The sequence below is a fragment of the Neodiprion pinetum genome, chromosome 3 (genome assembly GCF_021155775.2).
Source record: "Neodiprion pinetum isolate iyNeoPine1 chromosome 3, iyNeoPine1.2, whole genome shotgun sequence".
NCBI classification, from domain to species: domain Eukaryota; kingdom Metazoa; phylum Arthropoda; class Insecta; order Hymenoptera; family Diprionidae; genus Neodiprion; species Neodiprion pinetum.
In genome coordinates this window covers 25,715,477-25,740,887 of record NC_060234.1, presented here as the reverse complement: position 1 = coordinate 25,740,887, position 25,411 = coordinate 25,715,477, and the positions used below count along the sequence as shown (strand labels likewise).

Sequence of the window (25,411 nt, the reverse complement as noted above, 5' to 3'; positions counted from 1 at the left end):
AAATTCACATCTCAGAATTGTATTATAATCTTAATCAGCTAAAAAATGAATGTGTGAGTACTTAATAAATAAGATTCTCAATTTTTTTATGAATTAGGATCATTACGACCAGCATTTGTTGACTAAAATGTTGGAACCTCAATGATTATGACTTGGGAGTACATGGTCAGGAATTTCCAAAGTGATTTCACGCTTGTGGTTGGTATATTCCGCTCGCGCCGGTACATGGGCTTCTGTCAAGTAGTTCGCAGTTGAGAGACACAACGTAATGATTTCTACGTGCGAAGCCTAGTACGGAATAGTAAATACGTATGTTAAGTGTAATATATAAAAAGTTGAATGAAACTTAATTGGGATATTTAAAGAGGGTAAAAAAATCTGTGAATTTTCAGAGTGACGGTGTACCACTAAGATCCGGAGGGTCTGCGCGAGCGAGACACTTTGTTTGAATGACGTAATTGTATTGATCGCGGAAGAAGAGCCGAAAGTCGCGCAATCGCCATCTTGGACGAATTGTGGGAAAAGAAGTTTGTGCTTCGTGGGCGATATAATAATTACTGAACTGTATCCGCGGCAATCCGCCAGTTAGTTAGTTTTAAAGGGATTCATATCCGTTTGTGAACTGTTTACCCATTTGGACGGACCAAGGTAAGTCCATAGTTTTGTGCTACGTGCCCTTCGGGAGGTCCTATTTCTACGTGGATTCTGCGGGTTTTTTCGTTGTCTGTTGGCTTGGGACGGAACGGTCGGGTACCGTTACCTCGGCGTCTACGGGTTCGTCGTCCCCCGCGATCCTGAAATATTGTGAAATTCTACGGGAGCTTGAAAATTCAATATTTCTATATCGACGAGCGTCTATTGTTTTGGCAGTAACAAGATTTTGACATTGTACGGGGGGTTGGGTGGTCTCCTGCAAACGTCGAAAACCTCGTCCTTTTCAGATTCAGGTATTCCATTCCCGATCAAACGTATTACCTATCTATATACCCTCGCGGTTACCAAAGTGAATCGTCGTTTAATGGACGTTCTTCGTCTAAAGCCTGCTCAAACGAACTTTCGAGCGAAGGTTTTTCGCCGTTTTTTTCCCTCTACTATTTCTTTTCTTCATCCAACGTCGTACAGACAGGATGTATAAAAACGTCAAACTTATTTTTCATATCACTCTGCTCAATGAGGGCTTTGATCTACGTCCGATCACTTCGTTCGCTACCTACACTTTAGGATTCCCGACAACTGACAAAAACATTTATAAACAAAGCCATTGTTCAACTCCACTTGATATACAACATTCGTAGTTAACATTTGTCAAACTAAATTTCACAACGTATCGGCATTTTTGCTTGAAGCACTGCATATTGCTCCTTATAATGATTATTTAAGTAACCAGACACGCCATCAGACAACAGTTATTCACTCAACAGTCATTACATTTTTCATGGCATTGGTTTGATGGTTTTGATAAACTTATTCATTTGATCAAAGAGTAGAAATAAATTTTCTTACCTCATTTTCAGGTGATTCATCGATTTACAAATAATGTCTCAGTGCATTTACTACAAAAATGACTCTTTTATTTCTGGTTCTCCCATAGCTTCCCAAAAATATTTATTGACCAAGACAATATCAATCATTTCGCAAAATTTGGCATCTATTGTCTGAAGCTCCACCTTGCTTTATGAATTTCTTGATTAAATTATTTCACACAGTATTAGACGACAGCTATTCACTGAACATCGCACCAATTGTTGCAGCATCAGTTCGGTGTTACTGCCAAAGTTTTTTCATTCGATTAACGAATTTGAATCTATGAATTTTTTGGTCCTCATGCGATAATTACTTTCAAATCAATGTTTGAAGATCTTCACAATTTTTCTCAGCTGGTATAATTGCAAGATTTTACTTCAAATTCAATTAAATTTTGCACCAGATTACAAGATATTTAGTATTTATTTAATCTTGCAGTAGCTTATTTTATCATTTTGACTTTGAAGTACAGTCACACTTTCATTGTGTCAGATCTGGAGCTATTGCATGCCATCATGCAATTTAGTATGCTATTCAGAATCCATTGTTCAACTTCCACCCGAGGTTACCTTGATTTATTTCTTTTCATGAAATACGCTGTTATAAATTTGTTGAAAAATTAAGCCTGATGATAAAAGTTGCATTATCCATTTCTTTGTCACCGAGTCAGGAATCGGACAGTATAAAATTTTGAGAATGTTTTTGCACTTTATTACAATCGTTATTGTTATATTTATTTTTACAGTTAATTTTCAAACTAACAGTTTGTGGGATTTGTGCAAATAGTAGAATCATTCTATTTATCAATAATCGAGACAAAGAGAAAGGTATCAGGATGAGTCAGTCAGTGATACCTATATTTTGTTGTTTCCAAGAAGTCACAGTCGTTTCGGTAAATTCTTGAAAATTCTCTAACAACCCGATGAATCGTCAGGTAGTTTGTAGAGAAGCCCATTGAAATCTTTGACAGGTCTAAAGTATTTTTGTTTTGATGGAGTTCAATGTGTCTGTAAAGTCGTCCTAGGTCTGTGCTCTATATGTGTCTAGACCAATTGGGGCCACCTCGACTCTTTTTGATTGCATTAAGATTGACCAAGTCAACTTGGTAATATTATTAGATTCAGAAGTTTAATTTAATACTCATCTGAAGTAGCATGAGTGCAAATTTACTTCTTTAGTGGATAAATAATGTCTGATTAATAAAAGAAGTTACTAAAGTTAATCATCTCATAATGCTTTTTTTTTATTCTTTGTATCGGTACTCGTAAACATAAAAGTAGCAATTATGTTGCAAACCTGGATTATTGCATTTTGTCATCACTCGCTTTGATAAACTGATAATTCATCAGTAAAGCAAAATGTTCAAATGAGAAAATGAATAAACAAACATTTCTTGTCACCTAAAATTCTTTTATCAATTATTACCATTTTTCTATGTTACTGAATCTGCTCCAATTTTTATCATTATAGGCATAATTTAAGCCTTATATTTTTTTAGTTTAATGAACAAAGAAATTGAAATCGAATTTTATAGATCATATATGTCGTGATAGTTTTTAATATATTAAGTGTGTATTATCTCGATCGTTTTCTTTTTCATGTTGATTAAATATTATCTCAGGACAAGTGAATTATGGTTCATTTATTAATACTGCCCACATTTATTTACACCAAGTATAAAAATTTGTATTACAACTTGATCGATTTTTTTAAATCCCTCAATATTAAAGATTGTTTTTTAGTTTCTGTACTACTTAAAATACTCTTTGTTTTTCTTTGTTACCAAAGTACTCAATTATGTTAGCATTACCATTTTTTGTCTAGCAAAAATTGATATTTCAAGTATATCTCTGTCAACTTTGTATTCTCATTAAGTAAATTCCATTCCAAATGAAAATTAGTTGTTTGAAAAAATAAATAATATCTTTATTCTTTTTCTAGACAAAGGGTTCGTTCGTTGGGTCTGAGTGGTACTAAATGGTTGCCTGCAGACAGCATGTCTACTCTGTCGGGGAATGTGTCGAAGGGGGAGAAAGGAAAATCCAAGTTTCAATCGTTAGACATCAATAATTTATACAGGACAAGTAGGGTAAGTTATGAATTATGTTTTTGTTCTTATTCATCTTTTTTATTTATTTATTAAGTTTTTTTCGTTTGTTAGCATACTGTGCTACATGCAATAATCTTGATTTGAAATGTTTGAAGTATTTCAGTATTTTGTTGTATGATGCTGGTATGATGTGTTGTCCTAAGCGTAAATAAATGTTCACTTATGACGATGTACTACTTATTGACTCTGCGATGTAAATTAAATATAAATGGGCATGCTCAAGGACTATACCTCAAGCCACTATCATCAAGTGATTTGTCCTTTGTCGTTTCTATTAATAAACCTGTCAGCAGGATTTTCGTTTTTTTCACTTCTCCAAAGGAAGATTTTTCACTTTTGCAATTATCAGATTCAAATTTCATGACTTGACGTCTATTATATTTATAATTAGATGGAAGATATTAGAAATTGCGTTCTTGTTAATATTGACCTTCTCTTTGGGATCAATGAAAATTTATACATATGAGTCTGTATCGTAATATAGATCTGATCGTAATTAAACACAAAGTTGGAGCTAAAAACCACAATTAGCACTCGAATGTGCTAATGTTGATTAAACTAAGGTAGTGAAGCCTGACAATCAAAGATTTCTCAAATACCTTGAGCCTCTAAAACTTTTAAAGAATAATGGGCATAAAACTGAACTGTACTATTCTATTTGAAAGAATTTCAGTGTGTTTAGGTGCTAACAGGCTGTCAGCTTCATCAATTAAATTAACTAGTCAAATAATACAAACATTTCCTTCATATTTAATGAAGGTTTAATGATGGTTGGCATTTAAACGTATTTTTTTTTTCAAATCGTGGATGTTAGTTGATAACAGTGTTTGAAATATAATTCCTAAAGGCAAGGTTACAATTTGGTGCATTGCTTCTTCATTCTGTGCACTTAGCCACATCTCTGATAAATTTTCAGTTTACAAAAGTTGAGAGAAGTTTGAGTATGGTGCACCAACAAAATAGACAAAAATCGTTTTAAAAAAATGCTAGGTTTAATACCACCGTAGGGTGTAAATAATGCTCACCATTCCTTACTTAACTTACTTACTACTCTTACTTAACATTTCCACACCTTGTCATGCTGTGATAAATTTTTGCGACGGAGAAAGACTCTCGGATCTCTTTCGAATAAGGAAAAATGTAAAATTTTTTAAATTATTTAGGGAGAATCCTTGGAGCAACATCAACAGAAAAACACAATACCACGGAAACATGGAATGCAGAGTTTGGGAAAGGTGCCTTCGGCACGGCGGCCACCTGCTAACTTGCCCAGTCTGAAAAGTGAGCACAGCGGCAGCGACCCAGCAGTTAGTCTTGTACCAAGCGGTGGCAGCGGTTGGGCCACTACTAAAGATCCTGCCACACAAACTACCAACACCACTAGCAACGCCACTACTACACCACCTACAACCTCCGATACTACCACCGTACGCATATTATTCTGTTATCATTTATTGGTTTTGACCTATGGTATTGCAAAAATTGAATCTGTGAAATTTCTAACAATGTTTATCATATCAAAACGGGTATGCGAGAGCATAGTAACAAAATATATTGCTATAAAATTGCGATTTTCATCTTTTATACACTCAGCTGTCATTAATTCAGTGAAATAAGATTTTTAATGTAATGACCGGAAACATGTGATTTTAGAGCAACACACCCTCGCCACAATGTGCAACGGGAGCTGTTCCTGCAACGGCATCACCACTGCAACCACCACAACCAGGACAACAGAATACTTCACAGACATCACACTCCACTGCGCCCTCATGGAGCGCAATTATGAGCAGACCAGGAGATGCCGGTACGTATAATATTACAAATATTATATAGATGAAATAGTTCGATCCTTGCGTTTGTACACATAAGTTACTTTATTTCACGCCATCATTTTAAGAAGGCAACAAAATACTGTGACAGAAGTAGTAAAAATATCCAATATAAGCCAAATGGGTGTATATGAAAATGACATCCTATCAGCTAAATCTAAGACTACAATAAGAGAAGTAATGTTACGAAGGCTTAAAAAATTTATAATGATGTTCACAATGATACACAAATATTGAATGGTTTAATGTATTCAAAAATTAGAAACATCACCGTTGTCCAAGTAAATGTTATCAACTTTCATTTTTCATCAATACTCAAATACGGTATGAAATGATGTAATTTGTAAGTTGAATGGGGAAATATTGCATAGGATGCAGTCACAAGTATTCTATCCGTTGGACTGCGATATGTTTTTGGTGTGTTGGTAACAACTAATAAGTAATGATTAACACTGGGATATTTAAAAAATTAAATTTAATTTAATACCACCGTATAGTTCTTGTAGTTTGATCAAGCTTGTAATGTAAATATTACGGTCCGAATTATTTATTACGTTTGATTTACATTCCATATGTTTAAAATTTAAGCTTGTTACAATCCCACTAGTTAAGCTTCATGAAGTGAATATCAGCTATTTCTTGACTATTCGGTTTAGACTGAGTGGTGGTTTTGTTTTGTGATGAAATTTACCATTATAAATCCTTTTCGAAAGACAGTTCCTAGAATTTTGAGGTTCAGCTGTGATCAATAGTGATTGATGTTCTTAGTTCAGATTCTACTCCCAATCTGTATGACGACTGCCAGTGGTTCAAACCTTGTATAGTAACGGTTAGCTCAGTATTTAAAACTGCAAATTAGATATAAACTATATGGTTCATGAATTTAATCATTGAGTTTTCATTTTAGTGCATACAATTTGAAATTGCTTTGGTATTGATATTTTCAACTGCATTCTCATTTTTATTAAATTATTCAAATTTCCAATAGATCTTACGAAAGAGTTTTAATCTCAATTTATATGATCATTCTTTGCACAAGTATCATTTTTACATCATAGAGCTTCCCAAATAAAAATATAGGGACGCAAATGACATTGTAACGTATAAATACCAAGCACCATAACTTATTTCTTTAAGTTAAGATGGTTTTAAATTAATAATGATACGATAAAAATAAAAGGAAAGATAAATCACGCATGATTCATCTTCAGTTTGGTGTCAGTATATCAAACAAATGAATTGTAAGTAAAATTGGGTCGTGTCGTTCGGACGGTATAATCAATTAATAGGTGGGCCCGTCGTGGCAGCAGTGGTTGGTTACGCGGGGCTTGTGGGGGGCGGGAGAGGGGGAAGAGGTGCCCTTGGACTGAGCTTTCTCGCCCACCAGTCCCCGCAGTTCCAACACGAGTTCCCCAGCCTCAGTGGCCAGACCTCCGTCTCCATCTCCAATCAGAGTCAGACTCAACCGTCCTCGACAACGCCGAACGCAAATTCCAATGCGATATCGGTAGCTGCTCAACAACAGTCGTTGCTGCCGCAGCAGTCCCAATCCCACAGCCACTCAGGTGGGGCACTGCTTGCCAGTAGCTGCTAATGTTGACTTCACCCCTAGTAGTGCTCCTCTTTGCTTAATTTCTCTATATGTATTATCAAAGCATTGTTTATTGGTGCTAAACAGTTGTAGCTACAAATTTTACCAAAAATCTTGTTTCTCAATTATCAGTTATTCTATCTTCTTTGTCCCAGTCGATCAGCTTTTCAAATTTTTCAAATAGCCAGTTGTGCGTAACAGTATATGGTCAATCGTTCTCTAACACGAATTTAGATGTCAAGCACAGTCTGTATCGATGTTCCAGAGGTTCCGATTTTTCTTTTTTTCTGTGTAGTATCTCATAAGTCTTCTGAAGAAGTTCACACAGTGTAAAGCGCTCTTCAAATTCCTCCAAGTTGTTGATCAAATGGATATGCTTTTGTATCTATAACACAGAACATTCTTTTACTAGTTGTTTATTTAAAGTTGTTGATGCTCAAAGCGTTTTGTTGTAAATTCACTTTCTTCGAATTTCACTTTCATATGCGACGAATGATAGAACGATTTTATTTCATATTTTCAATGAATTTTTCACGAGGATAAAAATCGCCCACTTTTGCTTATGGAATGCTTTACTTCATCAGTTTCTGTTATTATTATTAATATTATTATTATATATATATTTTTAAAATCATTTTTCCTCTCTCTGTATACACTCTAATTAACATATTGAAATAGTAGTTGCTCAGTTTACTTTTTATTACTGCATTGCGGTTGAGGAAGTTTGATTTGTGTCAGTCAATATTTGCATTGCTAAATATTTATTGAGTACTCATTTTTTCATGTCAATGTCAAATCAATTTAAAGTTTTTCATGTGAAATATCATTCTGGAGTAGTTCTTGAGGTATTGATGCATTAATAGGATACATATACAAAGGCCTCAGACATATCACTAAATTCTTAAATTCTCTAAAATTTCATATTCGCCCACAAATGTATTATAATTTCGTATAAGTGAGAAAACTCAAAATCGAGAACTGAATACACTGAATATGCCATTATACGCAATTAAAGATAATGTTTTTGCATTTGAAAGCTAAGATATGGGTGGAGTTAAATCAGATTAAATTGAAGCCATTGATACATTTGTAATTTAAATGCCTGCACTGGGAAGCTGCTGATTAAGTTAGAAGGGATCGTAGGGTGACAAGTTTCATACCACTCTTTTATTTCATACCAGATTTTTCACTCCAATTCCATCCAAATCAGCTAAGATATTTAACAGTTTCAAGTGAGGGTAAGGAAAATTATGGAAAATTGGATCTAACTGGAAGCCATTCAAATAATTTTAGGTTAAATTTCATAAAAAGTGAAAAGCAGTCCTAAAGTAATGATCAATTTTTCTTACAAGTTTAGATGGTTGTCACTTTGTAGCCAAAATGGTAATAAAACTTTGCAAATTTCACGGCTCATTACTGGTGAAGACTTTTTCGACCAGATTTTATGCAAGTTGGCAACGTAACGTCAATAAACTTCAGGATCTTGGGACAAATGATTCTTCCCAGTTAAATTCATTTGTTATTTTTGAAAAATTCTTTATATTCGTATTTAAACTAATTATGATGCAATAGTAGCGTAAATTTGAAATCTTTCTGAAATTTCTTAGAAACCAGAGGACGAAGTTCAATTAGCACTTCGGGGCCTTATGTAGTTTGAAGTGCTGAGAAATGTTTTATTACAACCATTGTTTTCTTTTTACTGAACTTTTAAATAGTTGTCTTTTTGAATTAAATCATAAGTAAATATATTCAAAAATTATAAATGTCTTCAATGTTCATGATATGTGCAGGGGATTATAAATTTGGAGTAATGATTCTGGTAAGTTTTGTTCCTGATTAATTCGATCTGCGTATTCCTGTAATGGTATCAAAATCTCAAATGCTACTTGAAAATCCAATTGATTAGATTCCTTTACGCCTAATTAGATTCATGAAAACCTATCTTAAAAAACATAATCTAGTTTAATTTATTAATTCTTCATGGCACATACACATAACACATTTTCTAAAGAGGAAATTTAATTATTAGATGGTTCGTCCTTTACTTTATTGTGACTATGATATTTTTTTGTAGTGTGAATAGTCCGTTCTTTATCATATATCTTTTAAGTCTACACTATAAAACTTGATGAAACTGTGCTAATCGTACGTGGTCTCCTCGTTAGCTTGAAGTGTCATCGTGGCATATTTCTGTATTTCTTTAGTATTTAGAAAAATTACCATTCAGTATGCAACGAATTTTTGATCCTTAACATATTTTAATTTTAGTTTGCTGTTGTTATGTACACATATCTTTTTATGTAAAAATTGCATTCATACAACTAATTACAGAAACTTGTTTAATTGCATGTAAGTAGGCGATGGCACAGCCGGGTCACAGCAGGCACAGTCTCAACAGACCAGGGAATTGACTGCACAATATGGTCCAGGACCCAGTCTACGCCCACAAAGTAAGCAGAAATCATAGCTTTTTCATAGTATCTATTGACTTCTTCGCACAGTTGGATTTTCTTTGTCACTGGGTACTGATCTTTTTAATTTTTAAGAGTGAATCTGCAATATTTGGCTACTCTACATCTTGATTAACAAACCTACGATACAAATTAAGATTCATTCATTATCAGTATGAGCGCAGTTCAAAGTAAATAAGTACCATCCTAATCGTTAATCTTAGGTAAATTGGTCAGTGGTAACTTATACGTGTACCTACTCTCGAAATTTTTGTTTTCTACTAAAACGGATTTACTTATTCTATTAATGATGATGATACTAATATTTTGAATTTTTGTAGCGGAAGGCAGTTGGATTCAAGGTGGAAGTCGTACAGCAAGCGGAACTGGAGCAGGAACACCTGGGCCAGGAAATGGGAATACTCCGGGGGCCCAGGGCCCCCCGCATATTGGCGTAGGTGGACTACCAGAGGGACCCGCTGGCGGGCGACCCAACTTGGGCCAGTCGCTACCCATGGGCATGGCCCAGGCAGGCCCTAATGGTTCCCCAGCTGCCCAAGCGGTTACAACCCCTGGCGCCAGTCAAAATCCTAGCCTGCATAACTATCGAGGATTAATTCCTCCTTTCGTAAGTAACCATTTAAAATTGATCAGACTTCAGTTGCCTTGATGACATTTAAACATTGTAGAAGATAAGAAACATGATCGCCATGATCTTTGATTAAAGTCTGCACAGATTTTCTTTTTTCACTTGTTGGGGGATAAGAATTCAGTACTAGAAGATAAATGAAGCATTGCATGTTGTTGGGTTTTTTTTTTTTTTTTTTTCCTTCTGCATGATATACTTCGTATTTTTATATGGCAATATGTTTCAGCTTCATTTCATTCATCATATTCAAAACATAAGATTATATATTGAAGAACTTCATTATATTGACTTTGAATTGATTCAATATTCAGTTATAAAGATTTAGATTGGATATACTACGCCGCCTTTTGGTATGTACACAACAGCGATACTTCATGAGGTTATTATAAAGATTCACATAAATTAGTCAAATCCAGCACTATTTTCCAGTAATTGACTAGTCTCATATAGTTTTTCTGTATCAAATATCAAATATAATGTTTATTCGTGAAAATAGAAATAGATTATATTTTTAAAAGATTTTTTTCAATCTACTGGTCTGATTCCTTGACAAATGATTATTCATCAAATAAAAAGAGCTAAGATATTTTGATTCACGATATTAAATATTAATAAAATTTTTACACATCAGTTTTTGTGAGCAAAATGAATTGCAATACTTTATAATATGGCAAGATCAACAAATTTCAGATCTCAACATTTATGCAATTGATATATATATACGTATTTCTTTACAGATGTACCGAGGCAGCTTTCCTGGAGGATTTCCTTCACAATTCCCACCAAATATGGGTGCGAATGGCCCTCGACAACGATTCACCCATCCCCAGGAACGATTCCCAGCTCCCCCGCGCCAGCAAGAACGTGAACGTCCTCCTCCCCCAGCAGATGAAGAAATAATCACCCGTCCAATAATTAAAGAGGAAGATTTGTCAAGAATGGACGACATTTCACGCGATGCTGGGTGGGCAGCCCATGACGATATCGATTACAACCAAAAGTTAGCTTTCAGCGATGACGAAACAGAACATGAACACCATAAAAAAGATGAAAAAAAAGACTTCAAAGATGACAAACGCGAGGAAAGTCAACCCGAGGAAAAAGAGAAGTCAAGAGAACGTGAACGGGAGCCTAGGGATAATCGTGAACAGTCCCAGTCTCATCGTGGATGGAATCAAGGACCTCCACCGTTATCTCGTGATTTCCGTGGTACAAATGGTCCTGTCAATCATCCTCCGCAACAGCAAATGCGAACTCCACATCCACCTCGGGGTATGATGAAACTTTTTTACTTGAGGTGTTCTGAGCATGCCATTCTGAAAAGAGTGAGCGCTGATCTACCAGATAGTACATGCGTAATATCATCTTATTCAAATTAGGAAACGATTGATGATTTCAATGGTGATGTTTATAAAAATTATAAAAACTATTAACTGATAAATGCGACTTTAGCAGCAAAATAGACATCTCGTGAAAACACTTTGAACTAAAGTTAGGTCCTAGAATTAGTTTCAATTGAAACAACATTTTAATTTAGTTCTCATAGAATTCATTGGTAAAAAAAATTCCGACAGGTCTCGAGGAAGACGAATTATGGAATCAGAGACGCAGAGAACAAGGAGAATGGGTGGCCTCGACTGTGGAGCGGGCCCGCCAGCGTAAAGAAGAAGAAGAAAAAAGATTCCGAGAGTCCATTAAACAAGCTGCAGATAAAAAACTACAGGACTTGGAGCAAAAAATTAAGGAAAAATACGTCAAACAAAAAGATGACGATTCAGGATCTTCATCCGAACCGAAATCTTTAATCAGTGTACCTTCGTCTATTATTCCAGTACCCGACTGGGAGCGAGACAGGGAAAATCGAGAAAGTCGCGAAAGAGACAGATCTCGTACTTCATCCGAGGGCAAAGATGAAAAGCCTGTGAGCCGAGACTCTCGCGATAGTCGTGATACTCGGGATATTCGCGACACACGAGAAACTCGTGATACAAGAGATACTCGAGAAACTCGTGATACGAGGGATACGAGGGATACGAGGGATGTCCGGGATACCCGAGACGCTCGTGATACTCGAGATGTTCGAGATGTACGTGATACTCGAGATTCTCGGGATTCTCGAGACCAGCCAGTCTCAGAATTTCGACAAATTACTCAAATTGAGCGTCCGAACTTCATGCGGTCTCAAGACATGTCGCGTAACGAGCGGGAACGCGATCGCGACCAACGAGAGATTAGAGAAAGGGAGCAACCGGCATTTTCTAAGCACTTTCAGAACGACTTACCCCCAAGGTTCCAGAAACAACAGGCTGAGAGAACTGGTGGAGCCTATAACAGGGTATCACCGAATGCAGAGCAGCGGCCCGCTCCTCAAGCAATACCTTTCTCTCAACAATATGACCCTAGCAGATGGGTGCACAGCAGTCACCCTAACGTGCCGAGTATGTTTGACGTTATTTTTACTTTTTCATGTAATCGAGCTTCCCACTAGAGCCAGAAATAATTTTAAATTTGTAAGTTATTTAGCATGAAGCAATCTGTGAATATTGTTTAACGCTTGCTAGAAAGTCGCTAGTTTTTTTCTATAATTGTAAAAAGAAATTGCAATTTTTCACTGACATATAGTATTTGATCTTACGTTTGCGCGTAACTAGAGCGTCTCTTGAGTCTTACAGAGATAGGTAATAATAAAATATACACATTGTCGACTTTACACTGTATTCATATATAATGTTAATTGGCAATTGCAGACAGTGTCAAGAAGCAATCTCATTCCATGCCACTGCCCCAACGTAGAAATCGAACTGATTCAGAATTGTCTGGTCCAATCGAGGACGATAGACCTCCTTCAAGAGATCATCGAGGACTACCGAGAGATGATCGTTACCGACATTCGTCCCACAGATCGTACGATGGTCGCAAACCATCTAGCGGTAGTTATTATGATGATCATGCACGCTATAGAGAATACGAATATGATGATAGACATTCTCGTGATTCTTGGGAACGTGAAAGGCATTACGATGATAGAGACAGAGATAATCGAGAAAGAGAAAAGAAAGATTACGACAATTATTCCAAGGTAAGATGACCTAGAGAGCATATTGATTAATCGAGACAGGGTTTTTAAATTTTTGGCTCGAACAGATGAGTGCAATAATTATTCAATTCAAATCCTGGTATACGCATCGCATGCCATTCGATTAGTTGCATTGCAAATATCTTATAACCAGGAAAATAAAGAATCTACTACACACAGCTTGTTAGCACAATGAGCTTTCAAGTTTCAACATAGTAGAACAAAATCTAATAATTCAGAAAGAGGTGTACTTGCAAAACAGAATTTTTTTTTAAACAATATTCATCTTGTCAATACTATATTTGGTAATTTATTCAAACGTAGCTGTGTTTTTCTGATTAACACATAATTGAGTGGAATGGAATTTTCTTCATTTTTTGATACAGAGTTCGCCACAACAAGATCCGTTTGACGAACGTGAACCCACTCGGGAGCGCCCAGAGAATCCCGAGTGGCGAGATGATAGACGGGACATGCGCGATGATCGGATAACCCAAGAAAGGCAAACTGATAGTCGTCGTGATCCACCCAGAGATGATCGTATTGATCGTAGTGAGCGTCCTCAAAGACCGGATTCTCGTGACAGTCGCGCATCTCGAGAATCGAGAACTTCTCTTCGCGACGACGACATGCATAAGTCACGAGATTGCGGATCCTGGGTGAATGATATACCAGATTATGAAGAAAAGAAACGAGATCCTTACCGTGAAGATAACAGAGATCGCCGGCAACCGCCTGGACCTGTAACCAGGGAAAAACTGGAAGCTGACGAGCTTAAAGGTGAAAAACGTAATTTGACGCAGCTGAAGCGTTCTGGATCTGAGCTGGATAAAAAAGACAGCAGCAAAGATAGCCCTACCGAGGCTAAGAAGGAACTCGACATGTGGAATAGGAAATTGGAACTGAGCTCAGAAAACAGTAGAAACGTGGAAAGAGGAGGTGATAACTCGCCGAAAGCGTGGGCTGATGCAATATCTCCAACTTTGGAGATGGAAGATGAGAAGGTTTTTCTTGAACCTATGAAGGATGAAAAAGAGATTGATGAAATGAAACAAAGTATGGAAAAACTAAGTGTCGACAACAAACGGGACGATGCCCTATGCATCGAAGTTAAAGAAGATTTGAAAGATGAGAAGCGGGATAAAAATGTGAGAAATAGAACCAATAGCGGAAGTTCAAGAGGTCGAGAATCTGGTCGTAGTGCTAGGCAGTATGGAGGTTATAGCGTGTACACTACTCGTGGGTGGCGTGGCGCGGATCAGAGAGGGAGAAGAGGAGGACCAAGGTCCCTGGGCAGACCTGGTTCTGCAAGAAGTGGTTCTTATGGTCACACAGATTCCGAACTTAGCGGAGACGAAATCTCCGGATCCACTGAATCTGGAAAGGAAGAGAGGCGTCCAGCTCGCTCTCCCAAGTCTTCTCAAAAATTGGACAAAGACGATCGCAATCGGGAAGTATCCAGGCGCGATGATAAACGCGGTGATTATACTCAAGTTCGCAGTGACAAAAGAAGCTATGACAGTAGATCTGGTCGTGAAGGGTTTGCACCATCCGGGGAACCTTCAAGACGGGGTCGAGGGGGGTTTCGGAACCGTGGTCCTACTACAGGCGGACGAATGAATACTAATTATGGTCCACCACCGAGTAAAAGCCCTTTTTCAACTGAACGGAATGCAGATGACAAAGAACCTAACCAACAGAAGCCCTCATCACCTACGCCAGAAAGTGAATTACCAGCTAGTGGTCCTCAGTTGTCTGAGTCCACTGATGACAAGATCATAGCCAAACAGCAAGCGCTGACTGCTGGTATTACTGGAAGACATACTAAATCCCCAAGTCAGCAAAGTCAGCAGCAAGGTAATAATAAGCAAGATTCACTTCAGAATCAGAACACAGTGCCACAGAGGTCACAAGTCAGAAAAGATGAAGGGAGGACTAAGAGAAATCACAGCAGCAGTAGACGAACACAAGTAAGTTTCAATACGGTATAATATTTACGACAAAGTAGTTATCGCAAAAACTAATTAAAATTTTTATTTTTTTTTTTTTACCTTCTCTGACACTTACGCGTACATCTATAAGAGTTTGTCGGAAATAAAAGGAAAACATGAAGTACTTTGACAATCACGCGGCTAGTTAGTGTTGTTCGTTTAATAACAAAGACGAATCATTAATAATACCGCAATGAAAGAAACAATTACTCGATAGTAATAAGAAAATCTATGTTTTTTTTAATCACACAACACTATTATTTACATACTTGGTCAAAGCCACTAATATTATTTTTTTTTTTGTGCCAATAGGGGAGAGAACATCGTGACGGACGTTTCCGTGGCAACCCCAGCAATGCACCGAAGCAAAATTCATCAGATATTGGTAACGACGACTGGGAAACAACTTCAGACAACAGCGAAGAACACATTGAAGATCGGAAAGAATCTCGAAACACACGTAATAAATCATATGGAAGTCGAGGAAATCAAAGCTCTCACCAGAATCCGACCGGCAACAACCAACAATCTCGAAGAAATGATCAATCAATAAACAACAGGGAACAAAGAGAACGAAATGTAACCAAACCCAGCAGTACGGCATCTCGTGCTCCTGGAGCTGAGAAAAGGAATGCGCAGAACGCTTCTTACAATCAACGGAACCACTCTGGAGCCATCCCGCCGTTGATGCAAAATACTCAACAAAATGGCCGCCCCAGAAGTCAAGGATCAGCAAATAGCGGGCCTTCCAATAAAGCCATAATAAAAGAAAGCACGGTTAATCGTGTTGATGAAATAAAGTTAAATGATTTAAATCTGGTAAATCAAGCTTTGAATGATATAAATAAAAAATCTGTCTCAAAAGAGAAGAAAGTTATCGACAGTGAGTTGGAAGTAAACAATTATTCTGGTGGTGGAGACGATGGGGCGAACAGTAACGAAGATAAAATAGATGCGGATGGCTTTCAAGAGGTTAGGTCCAAGAAGAATGTAAAGGAGTCTAGGCATAATCAGAAAGAAGAAGCCAAACCCATGAGACGTGAAAAAGAAAAGGAAAGAGAACGAGATCGTTCAAAATCAAAGTCTAACGGACCTCAGCCCACCCCACAGCAGATTCAAAATATTCCACCATTGTTGGGACAACCAATTCCTCAGCCTGCCAACTTGCCACAGAAACAATTTGACAGAGAAAGAAATTCTAATCGGCAAACATTGGCCCCTCGATTCCAGAAAGCACGTTTAGCTAAACAGCAACAACAGATGGGAATCGGCGAAAGTAACGACACAAATAAAGTGAATTCTAATAATATCTATGTTTCAAAAGACTCAGCTGCTGGGCCAGCTCCACCACCATCAGTCAATGCTTGGGATAAACCATTTACCAGTCAAATAAGATCCAATTCACCATCAACAGTTCCTGCAGACATTCAACTTATGTCTGGAATAACTGGTCAAAATGAACATAATCATGAGACCAATGAACAGGTCAATTCTAGAGGTAGTAGTCAACGGAATTCACCAAACACAGAAAAAACTGTTAATAAAACAGCGAAGGATATTATTGTTGAAAAAAATGTTTCGGACGGAACTTCACCCCCTGTCCAAACGTTGATTTTCGAAAATACAAACTATTCTAAAACCACAAAATCTGGACCATCGGATCTGACGTTGAAATCAAAGTTTTCAAACCATATGAAAACTCAACAGCGAGTAGATAAACGCGGCGAAATCGAAGATGATGGTCAGCTGCAACAGCATCAGCAACAAGCTCTGTCTGCTGTCTTTTCCAACAAATCTAACGAACTTATGAAAGATAAATCGCAAGAACCAATTCAGATGCCATTGACTTTTAGCAAAAACGAGGACAATGCTGATATGAAATTGGACTTTACATTTGATTCTGAACTGTCACAACTGACGGAAGATGCTAAAAGTAAATCTTTGGGAATGCCACGATCGATTCACATGACCGGGGGTCAAAGTACTATTTCTCCTTCGACAGCAGAACTTAATCTAAAAATTGCATCTGTGAAGAAAGTATGGGAAAATGCACCCCCAATGCCAACAGTGGTCGAACATGAAGATGGAAGCGTTGTTGCCACTGCAAATAGTTTCCCTCAACCCTTTGAGAGCAATGATGTCGACGACAGCTACAGTCCTCACCAGCAATACAACCAGAGCAATATGAAAAACGAAATAGCAACTTCGACAAATGTATGCAAGGTGAGTTTCTTGTTTTATGATAATTGAATTGTGCATTTGTTAATTTTCCACATATTGCTGGGTATTTCACCAGAACTTGTACTAAAACACTAATGCAACGTAGAAAAACGTTTTGGTACACAAGAAAAAACATCAGAAGGATTATTGGGTTATTCATTTCAAAAAAATTCGAAGCTCTCGTACGATCATCAATTTATTTCATGAACGTATGGTGCACATACTTAAAATAATCTGGTATATTAATTATAATAATATTAATTTTCGATGCATAAGTATTCATTGTACAGTTAAAAATTCTATCCATTTTGCAACCTGACACTGATTCACTAATTAGATTTTAAGGTAATACATAGCTTGTTGATCTTATTTAAGGTGTTATATCTCACTTTCCATGCCTCAGTTTCGTTAATTGATTTGGCAAGCTGAATAGAACGTTTGAAAATCATACAAGGTGTCTAACGACCTGAAAAAACTTGAATATTCTTAAATATCATGAAATTCAATGCAACCCTTGAAAAGTCATGAAATGTCACGAGATTTTACTAATGAACCTGAAAATTTTATGTTTAGGTTAATTAGTAACTCACATATCAGTAATATACGGAATATTCATACTCATTTGCATTTTTCTTTTTAATGTTGAGTCTTGCATACATAGATCGATTTAAAGAAAATTTGATCTTTTTCTTTCTGTGTATGGAACATAGTGTTATATTTATTGCGTGTATTGTTAAGGTTTGTAATGTAGTTGTGGATCGTCAAATAGGCCATGAAAAAATTCTTATATTGTTCCTGAAAACACCTTAAATGTCATGGTTTCCTGGCCGCTGATAAAAGTAGACACCCTGTCATAGTAAACTTGTTGGAGAGAACTCAGAGGAAAATTGAGAGCACTGTGCTATCTCTATTAATTTTTCTCTAATCGTATTTGTATGCAATGTTAGCTTTTTAAGAAAAAGTGATTCAGTAAATTTTACATATTATATGACATATGAATTATGAATAACAAAATATGATGAGCATATTGGGGCAACTTGACCAATATTTTAAAGTGGTTAGTTGGAAAGTGCATTGCATTTGATTATGCTTCATTGAAATGACAATTGTAATAATCTCTGATTTGAAAATTTATTTTCAAAGAAAATGTATGTCATCATCCTGCTTTGTTTGTCAACTTGCCCTGCTTTTCCCTAGATGTAAATATAGTGAAATTTAAGTCCCCTGTGGGAAGATGCTGACTCTTTGCCTGATGCGCAGCTGGTTCCCCCGCAGGTGAAGCCGCAGCAACAGTCCTCTGGAAGTACTGGCGCCCAACCTGGATCTACAGTTCCTGGCCCAAGTCCAATCCGGCCTGGTCAAAGTCCCATTGGTCATCCTTCGGCCAGTTTACAGGGTCAGCTAAGCCCCCCTCCATTTAACACAACTGGACAACCATCCCACATTAACTATCCAGTAAGATTTGCAAGAATAAGCATAGAATAAGAATGGTTCATACCCTAGAATAGTTTTATCACATTTGTAATATTGCATTGCAATCATTTCTCATTTTAGAAAACTGTATCACTATTCATTCACTTCTTATTCAATATAATCCTGACTTTGATCTATTGTTTTATATAACAGTATAACCTGATTGAACAAAATTCATTTATCACTTAATTGATATAATTGGAATAATTATTGAAATGCAATTAATAGCAATTTCCGAATAGATGTTAATAGTGGTAAAAAAAAGTGGTTTCAATTTTTTGTTTCGTTTCATCAGGAGTTTCCTCAATATCCGGGCTCCCAAGCTGCACAATATGGAGGAATGTCTGCTATACCTTCACCACCAGCAGTCTTATTCAACACTGGATCAGGTCAATTACCAGCGCAGGCTGGTGGGTTATATGGAGCATTCCAGCTAGATCAAAGTCGATCTCCTTTTACTCAATATGCTCCTTATGGACAATCGCTTCAGAGCTCGTTTAATCAACAGAGTGTCTACTTGCAACAACCTCCACCGCCTCCGCATGCACCTAGTGCAACTCCTGACATGTATCAGAATAACATGTCACAGTACAGAATCGTAAGTATGATTTTATTGGGACCTCTCATTTTTTGAAGAGATGTGAAGCAAGATGTGAAAAACGAAAATTCCATATTGTTATAGACAACTGCGGCAGCACCGCCTTTTGGTCAAAATCAACAACTGAGCAATAACCCAAATACAGTGTTGATCAGCTCATCGTCAAACTCTCTTATGTCCGCCAGTGTAAAACCGTCTACCCAACCAATTGGTGCCATTGGGACCAAAGCACCACATTTTCAAGCTCCATCAGCACAGCCGAATCAGGTAAGACCCAGTATTATAATTGAAAGTAATAGCAAAGTATCATTCTTATCATTAATGACAATATAATCATTTTCTTACAGGTAACCTATATACCGTATGATCCGAACCAGGTTTTAGGTGTAAGTGGTAACTACATGGGTAACTCACAATTGGTGCAACGACCTGGACCAACCGTTCAACCGTCTGCAAACAGTTACTACAGCGCTACCTCCGCCGGTAAACCTAACACGCTTCTGTGTAAGCTTGACTGGCCTTACCTCCTTACTTATCATATTTTAATCGTTCCAGTACTTCTAACATTTTGCTTGTCATTTCACACGACTTATTCGATAAAAAGAACACACATGCTAAGAAATGGCACTTGAACATTTTTTTATTACATTTATCGGAAACTATTATAAAATGGTCTGTCTGGGCTATGTATATATTCAAGGTGTAATGTGAATTTCAGTATGAACGGTTTTTTCCAGTACCATATGAAAATCCTGAGATGGTTTATGAAATATACCTGAAAATAATGTTATCCTGTTATAGGATTAATACATTTTTTTTTTTATCCAACGATTTATCTCAGTTTTAATAAATGAATGTGGGATATTCTATAATCAAAACTAATACTTCATTTTTAAAACTTTTTTTTTTTTTGCTAACAGAATAATTTTGCTTCATATAATAGCAAAAAAATATTTAATATCTTATTCTACTCCATGAACCCTGCAATTGTAGATTTGTTTACCTGTAGATCTGTGCGCTTCCCAAACACGAATTGTAGAAAAATTGAGCTCTTGTTTTACACTTACTCTCCAGCTTGTATTCAAAGGTAAAACACTTCATGATTGATACATCTGATTTCAGATGTATTTCCTGGTTCACAAACAGGCTTCTACCAACCGGGTGGTGCGGGACAACAAACTGGGACTCATTACGGGCTGCAGGGGTTTGGCCAACATAGTCAGAGTCTTGCAACTGGTAGTGCCACGCCGGTTGGTCTTCAGAATTTCGGATCTCAGTTCCTTTCTGGATCTGGAATACAAATGGCTGCTGCAGCTGCTGCTCAGCAGTATAGAAACCCTACTGGAGGTTTGCCAGGACCTGGTAATGCTGCTGCTACATTTCTTGGAAAACACCAGCAACAAGAACAGTCTAGACAATTGAAGAGCCCGTCGGGTAATCAACAAGATGTTTTGGCCTCCGTTTTCAGCTCTAGTGAGTTTCTTTAAATCTTGATATCACCAGTATATAAGCTAATTTCAGTTTAATTTAGTCAATTTGCAGCTTATTTATGGAAAACAGTTGTGTGTCAATGGGGATTTGGTTTTGGAAATATACCCAGTTCACAAAAGCAAATAAATGTTTCATGTCCTTGATTTTAACGTGTTGCTGATTTAATATTTCAGCTTCTCAAATTCCTTCGCCAAAATCGCGGAATTGCAAGCAACAAACACCGACTCAACAACCGCAACCAAGTCCAACTCAAATTCATAAGTATCAGCAATATCAGGGCGCCACTCAGTCTGCTCTGGTAAGCAGCTACAGTAACTATGTATGTACCATTCATTACTTCATTTATTTTTAGTCTACCTATCAATTCACGATCGCAAGCTGTGTCGTCAGAAATGATTATTGAACAAATCAAGAAATCGGGAGTTCTAACGATGAATATCAATTCTAGATTAGATTTATAATATTAGAATGTTCAATAACAGGATTGTTCATTTCATAAATCATCACGGTATATACATTAATCATATTATGGTGCATTATTATTGAATACACAATGCCGGTAAATCATATTGTATACAATGCGTTTTTCTTAAAATTTGCCTAATGAATAACTCAACCATCAGACATTTGAATGTTCGGTAGTTGAAATATAATTAAATAAACATGACTACCTGCAATATGATCACCGTAAGTCCATAGATTAATTTTCTGTTAAATATAAAAACGAAAATTGTATCGTTCTTTCTGTACATACTTTGAAAGTTCGAAAAGTAGACTTCACCTTCTTTGAACAGTTTCTTGAACCGTTGAATATCGCGCGACTATGGATCTTCGAATTGCAACCCTTTCTTGGCTCAGATATTCCACTTCTTAACGCAGCAATATTTCTCTGACTTAATCACTTTGTTGGTGTATAAGCCAAACTATGAAGTATATACACTTATGATGGTAGAATAATGTGAATTGATCATTTTTCGAAAATTTTGATGTAAATTGGCCTCTTCCTCCTCTAAATGCCCAGGTATTACAACAGAATGTACGTGGAATGGGCATGCCGCCGCCACGTCCGGGAATCCAACCGTCCCAACAACGTTATCCAGCGCCGATACAACGGCCAACTCCTTTTCCTCCTGGCCCAAACCCTAACCCAGGTCAACAACAACCAAACTGTATGCCTACTCAGCAGCAACAACAGGCGCAAATGAATCGTCACAGACCAAACATTCACCAGCAACAGCAGCAGCAACAACAGCAACAGCAGCAACAACGTAACATGAAAATGTCGCAACAATACTACAGTAATCAAGGTTTGTTATTTTCTTTAATTTGTATTTTGTGGTCATAAAGAGCATAAAATTGCTCTTTCTATACTAGGTCGTTCAGTGGTTATGTTCAGTTTTGAATAACGTAGTTACTCTTTAGAATTGTAGGTTTATTTTGTTTCAGGCAATGTGAAAATGGACTCTAATGACAAACAAGATTCGCACAATGAGAAACTGTCTGAGAGCAGTAATGGCACTCAACCTGGTAACAAGGCCAACGTGAATCAGCAAGATGGTGAGAATAAAGAGGAAGTTAACCAACAAAATGAGTAGATAAATGAACTTAGTTCTTTTTCTAATTAATCTAAACTGTGAACTGTATTTTTTAAGATTAGCTTGATTAGAATTAAAGTTAAACTTTAATATAAAGATGAAATTATGGATTCATATAATCTTGGATGTGACAGACGAAACAAGAAAAACAAGTAAGATGAACCAAAACGGAACAATTTGGCGCTCTCAATTAGAAATATGGTGACTTGATTTCACGCGTGAAAATTTTTTTTTTACATGATTCTAGGTTCATGATTGGGAGAAAAATATGTCTCGGACTTTAATTTCGAGATTAGTTTGAACTCACTGTTGATGAAATCCTAAAGTTTTCGCGCAAAATCATATAAACAGCAGTTGTTCATCATGTTGTCCCAATATGGCTGACTTTTCGTAAATTTTGTATTTCATATATACCATAATGATACATAGATTCCACATATTCAAGAAAGTCGACACATATACATATTGATAGGATTGTATTAAAACTCGATATGGAGAAAAAAGACAAAACGGCTATGAATTGACTATATTCGGCTATGTTAAGAGGAACGACATTGTGTAAAGTGTTTTCGTGGACGAATTCATAATTCAATTACGCAAAATGAATGCATTTAATGTTAAATACCATAATAAGAGACGTTTTTTGTGTACGAGGTATTCCGACTGAACTATGCTGTTATAATATTTCCATACTATACATATGGAATGAATCTTTCAATTAATCAAATCTTGCAGAAATAATGGCAAAATAATTAAGCCTCTGCTGTACATACATTGAATGTGAATACGAAATGAGACGTATAAATCGAACCAGGTAGTTACAGTCTGTTTTATTACGTACCTAATATGGTAGTGAAAAACAATTGTTTCTGAAGTCACACGAAGTTGTGTTATTTGCTTGCCCTGTGGAACTCGCATATGCAATGATTATGATTGATTATTATTCATGTAACATGTTACGGAAACAGTCACACAGGGCTATGATGAGAATATTATGAGAGAAACGAATATTAATACTATCATAGAAATCAGTGCAACTTCTGAGGGGAAAGAAGTGAAAAGTTTGTACGCATTGATAGTTGAAAAATAACATAAGATATTGTTTGTGAGCTGGTCACCCCTTGTCTGCATAAGTTAACGTAGATATTAGGGGTTATTTCGCTCGTGTTGAATCCTCTGACCCTTCCCCGCCTCTCCCTCCCCCTCTTTTCCATTGGATTATACACACAATTTCCTGCTGTATTACAAGAAATGAAAAGAATGAAAAAAAGAATACGAATCGTGGATAAATTGTATATGCTATGCTTTTTGTTGCAGTTCGTTAATTATTATAAAAATAAATCTATTAAAATAATAAACGCTAGTAATTACAGAATGTCTCCGTCGTTGAAAATTTATTGAAATAACATCATTCAATGTCTTGTATCGAACTGTGAGACAATACAAGATTTGATAAGGGTTGTTTAAGAAATCGATGAACATATATGAAAAAAAAAAAGAAAAAAATATTTAACTACTGCCAGTTGTGTCGATAACAACCAGAACTTTTTTGTGTACTTCATAATTGTGAAAACTCAAATAATATAGTTTGATGTGTCGAGTAATTACCTATTAAAATATTGTAATGTAATTACTTATTCTTAGCCTTGATATGTCTTTCTATAACTTGATGATTCTCAAAATATGATGAATTACAAAGGAACACGCTGTGTTTAGTGTGTCTTACTGTGCCCACTGCACAAAATATAATCGGCGTGTTTCAACATGATACGGAATGATGATATTTTAGCGAAAATGTTGGCGTTGATTGAACCTAGTAAAGGTCATTTCTCACACTATTTTATTATTTTTAGTTACTACAATAATTATTATTATTATCGTCGCGATGATCATTATTATTTTCTTAAATTTATTGTACTACTGCACGTATACACTCAGCAGATGAAGAATATTGGGAATAGCGAAAGAGAAATCTTTTGTGGTGGTAAACTTCATCAGCGATTTATTACAGATATTTAAGACATCTGTTAAATCACATTTAATGCTTACATGTGAAGTGGTACTATTTGAATCGTGTCTCTGAGGCGCTAAGGGATTGGTGTAGGGGCCTGTGATTATATTACATATATATTGTATATGGTATATGATTACATTGCAAATTTCGGGAGAATAACACCGTTATTTCTTTATGATTTGATAACGACTCTATACGAATTAAATTGTGTACCAGTGAAGTGTACCAATAATCTTTGGTCAAAACTGCACTCGATAATTCATAGTCAGAAGTCCGTGCGCAGTGAGTTGTAGTATTATGTTCGATGTCGATGGTTTGATTGAACAAATAAATAGAGTATGAAAAGAAGAAAAATTTATGGCAGTAGATAAATCGAAAAAATGATGTTATATTATTGACTGACAATACGCGACCTGTAGATATTGTTTTATTTCAAAGACTGAACGTACGTGTAACTTTGATGTGTGTCTCTTGGAAATTATGAAAGTGTTGGCTATGTGGGATCTCACGATTTTTAGTGATATAGAAAGGAAAAACGAAATAGTATTTGAGTAAGAGGAAAATATATTTTTATTCTCAACAGACTCCCGATCTTTCCCTAAGCGTCTGTACTTTTATCTACTTGTAGTTAGTGACATGACAACAGTAATTTATATATTTACCCAATTAATGATAATAAAGTAACTGAAAGCAAAAAACTATTATTAATTTGTAGATTGTAATAACGAAGAAATTGTACATGAACGTCGTTGCTAACGATACTTTAGGTGAAAATAAAGCAAGCCTCCAAACAGAAA

General features: G+C 36.4%; 1 protein-coding gene across 10 annotated transcripts; it reads left to right on the top strand.

Moving 5' to 3' along the window:
• The first annotated feature begins 183 nt into the window (after positions 1-183).
• Positions 184-25,411, top strand: nocte (no circadian temperature entrainment). Of its 10 annotated transcripts, none has more exons than XM_046616415.2 (21): positions 184-309; positions 393-648; positions 3,466-3,613; positions 4,798-5,061; positions 5,288-5,441; positions 6,756-7,031; positions 9,415-9,507; positions 9,849-10,135; positions 10,894-11,428; positions 11,731-12,594; positions 12,904-13,235; positions 13,619-15,202; positions 15,536-17,446; positions 18,719-18,898; positions 19,212-19,514; positions 19,599-19,781; positions 19,862-20,018; positions 20,637-20,987; positions 21,179-21,324; positions 22,027-22,312; positions 22,452-25,411. In XM_046616415.2, exons 3-21 carry the CDS (start codon positions 3,521-3,523, stop codon positions 22,598-22,600), a joined length of 8,148 nt encoding a protein of 2,715 aa, XP_046472371.1. In that variant the 5' UTR covers positions 184-309; positions 393-648; positions 3,466-3,520; the 3' UTR covers positions 22,601-25,411. The 10 variants fall into 10 exon arrangements, with proteins under 10 accessions (XP_046472371.1, XP_046472375.1, XP_046472372.1 ...); XM_046616419.2 differs by having other exon boundaries at positions 18,704-18,898; positions 19,862-19,997; positions 21,179-21,303; XM_046616416.2 differs by having other exon boundaries at positions 18,704-18,898; positions 19,862-19,997.

Coding starts and splice junctions, on each gene's coding strand:
- nocte (XM_046616412.2), top strand. CDS start 3,521: ATGTCTACTCTGTCGGGGAATGTGTCGAAGGGGGAGAAAGGAAAATCC. Junction 3,614..4,797: donor ATTTATACAGGACAAGTAGG/GTAAGTTATGAA, acceptor TAAATTATTTAG/GGAGAATCCTTGGAGCAACA. Junction 15,203..15,535: donor GCAGCAGTAGACGAACACAA/GTAAGTTTCAAT, acceptor TTGTGCCAATAG/GGGAGAGAACATCGTGACGG.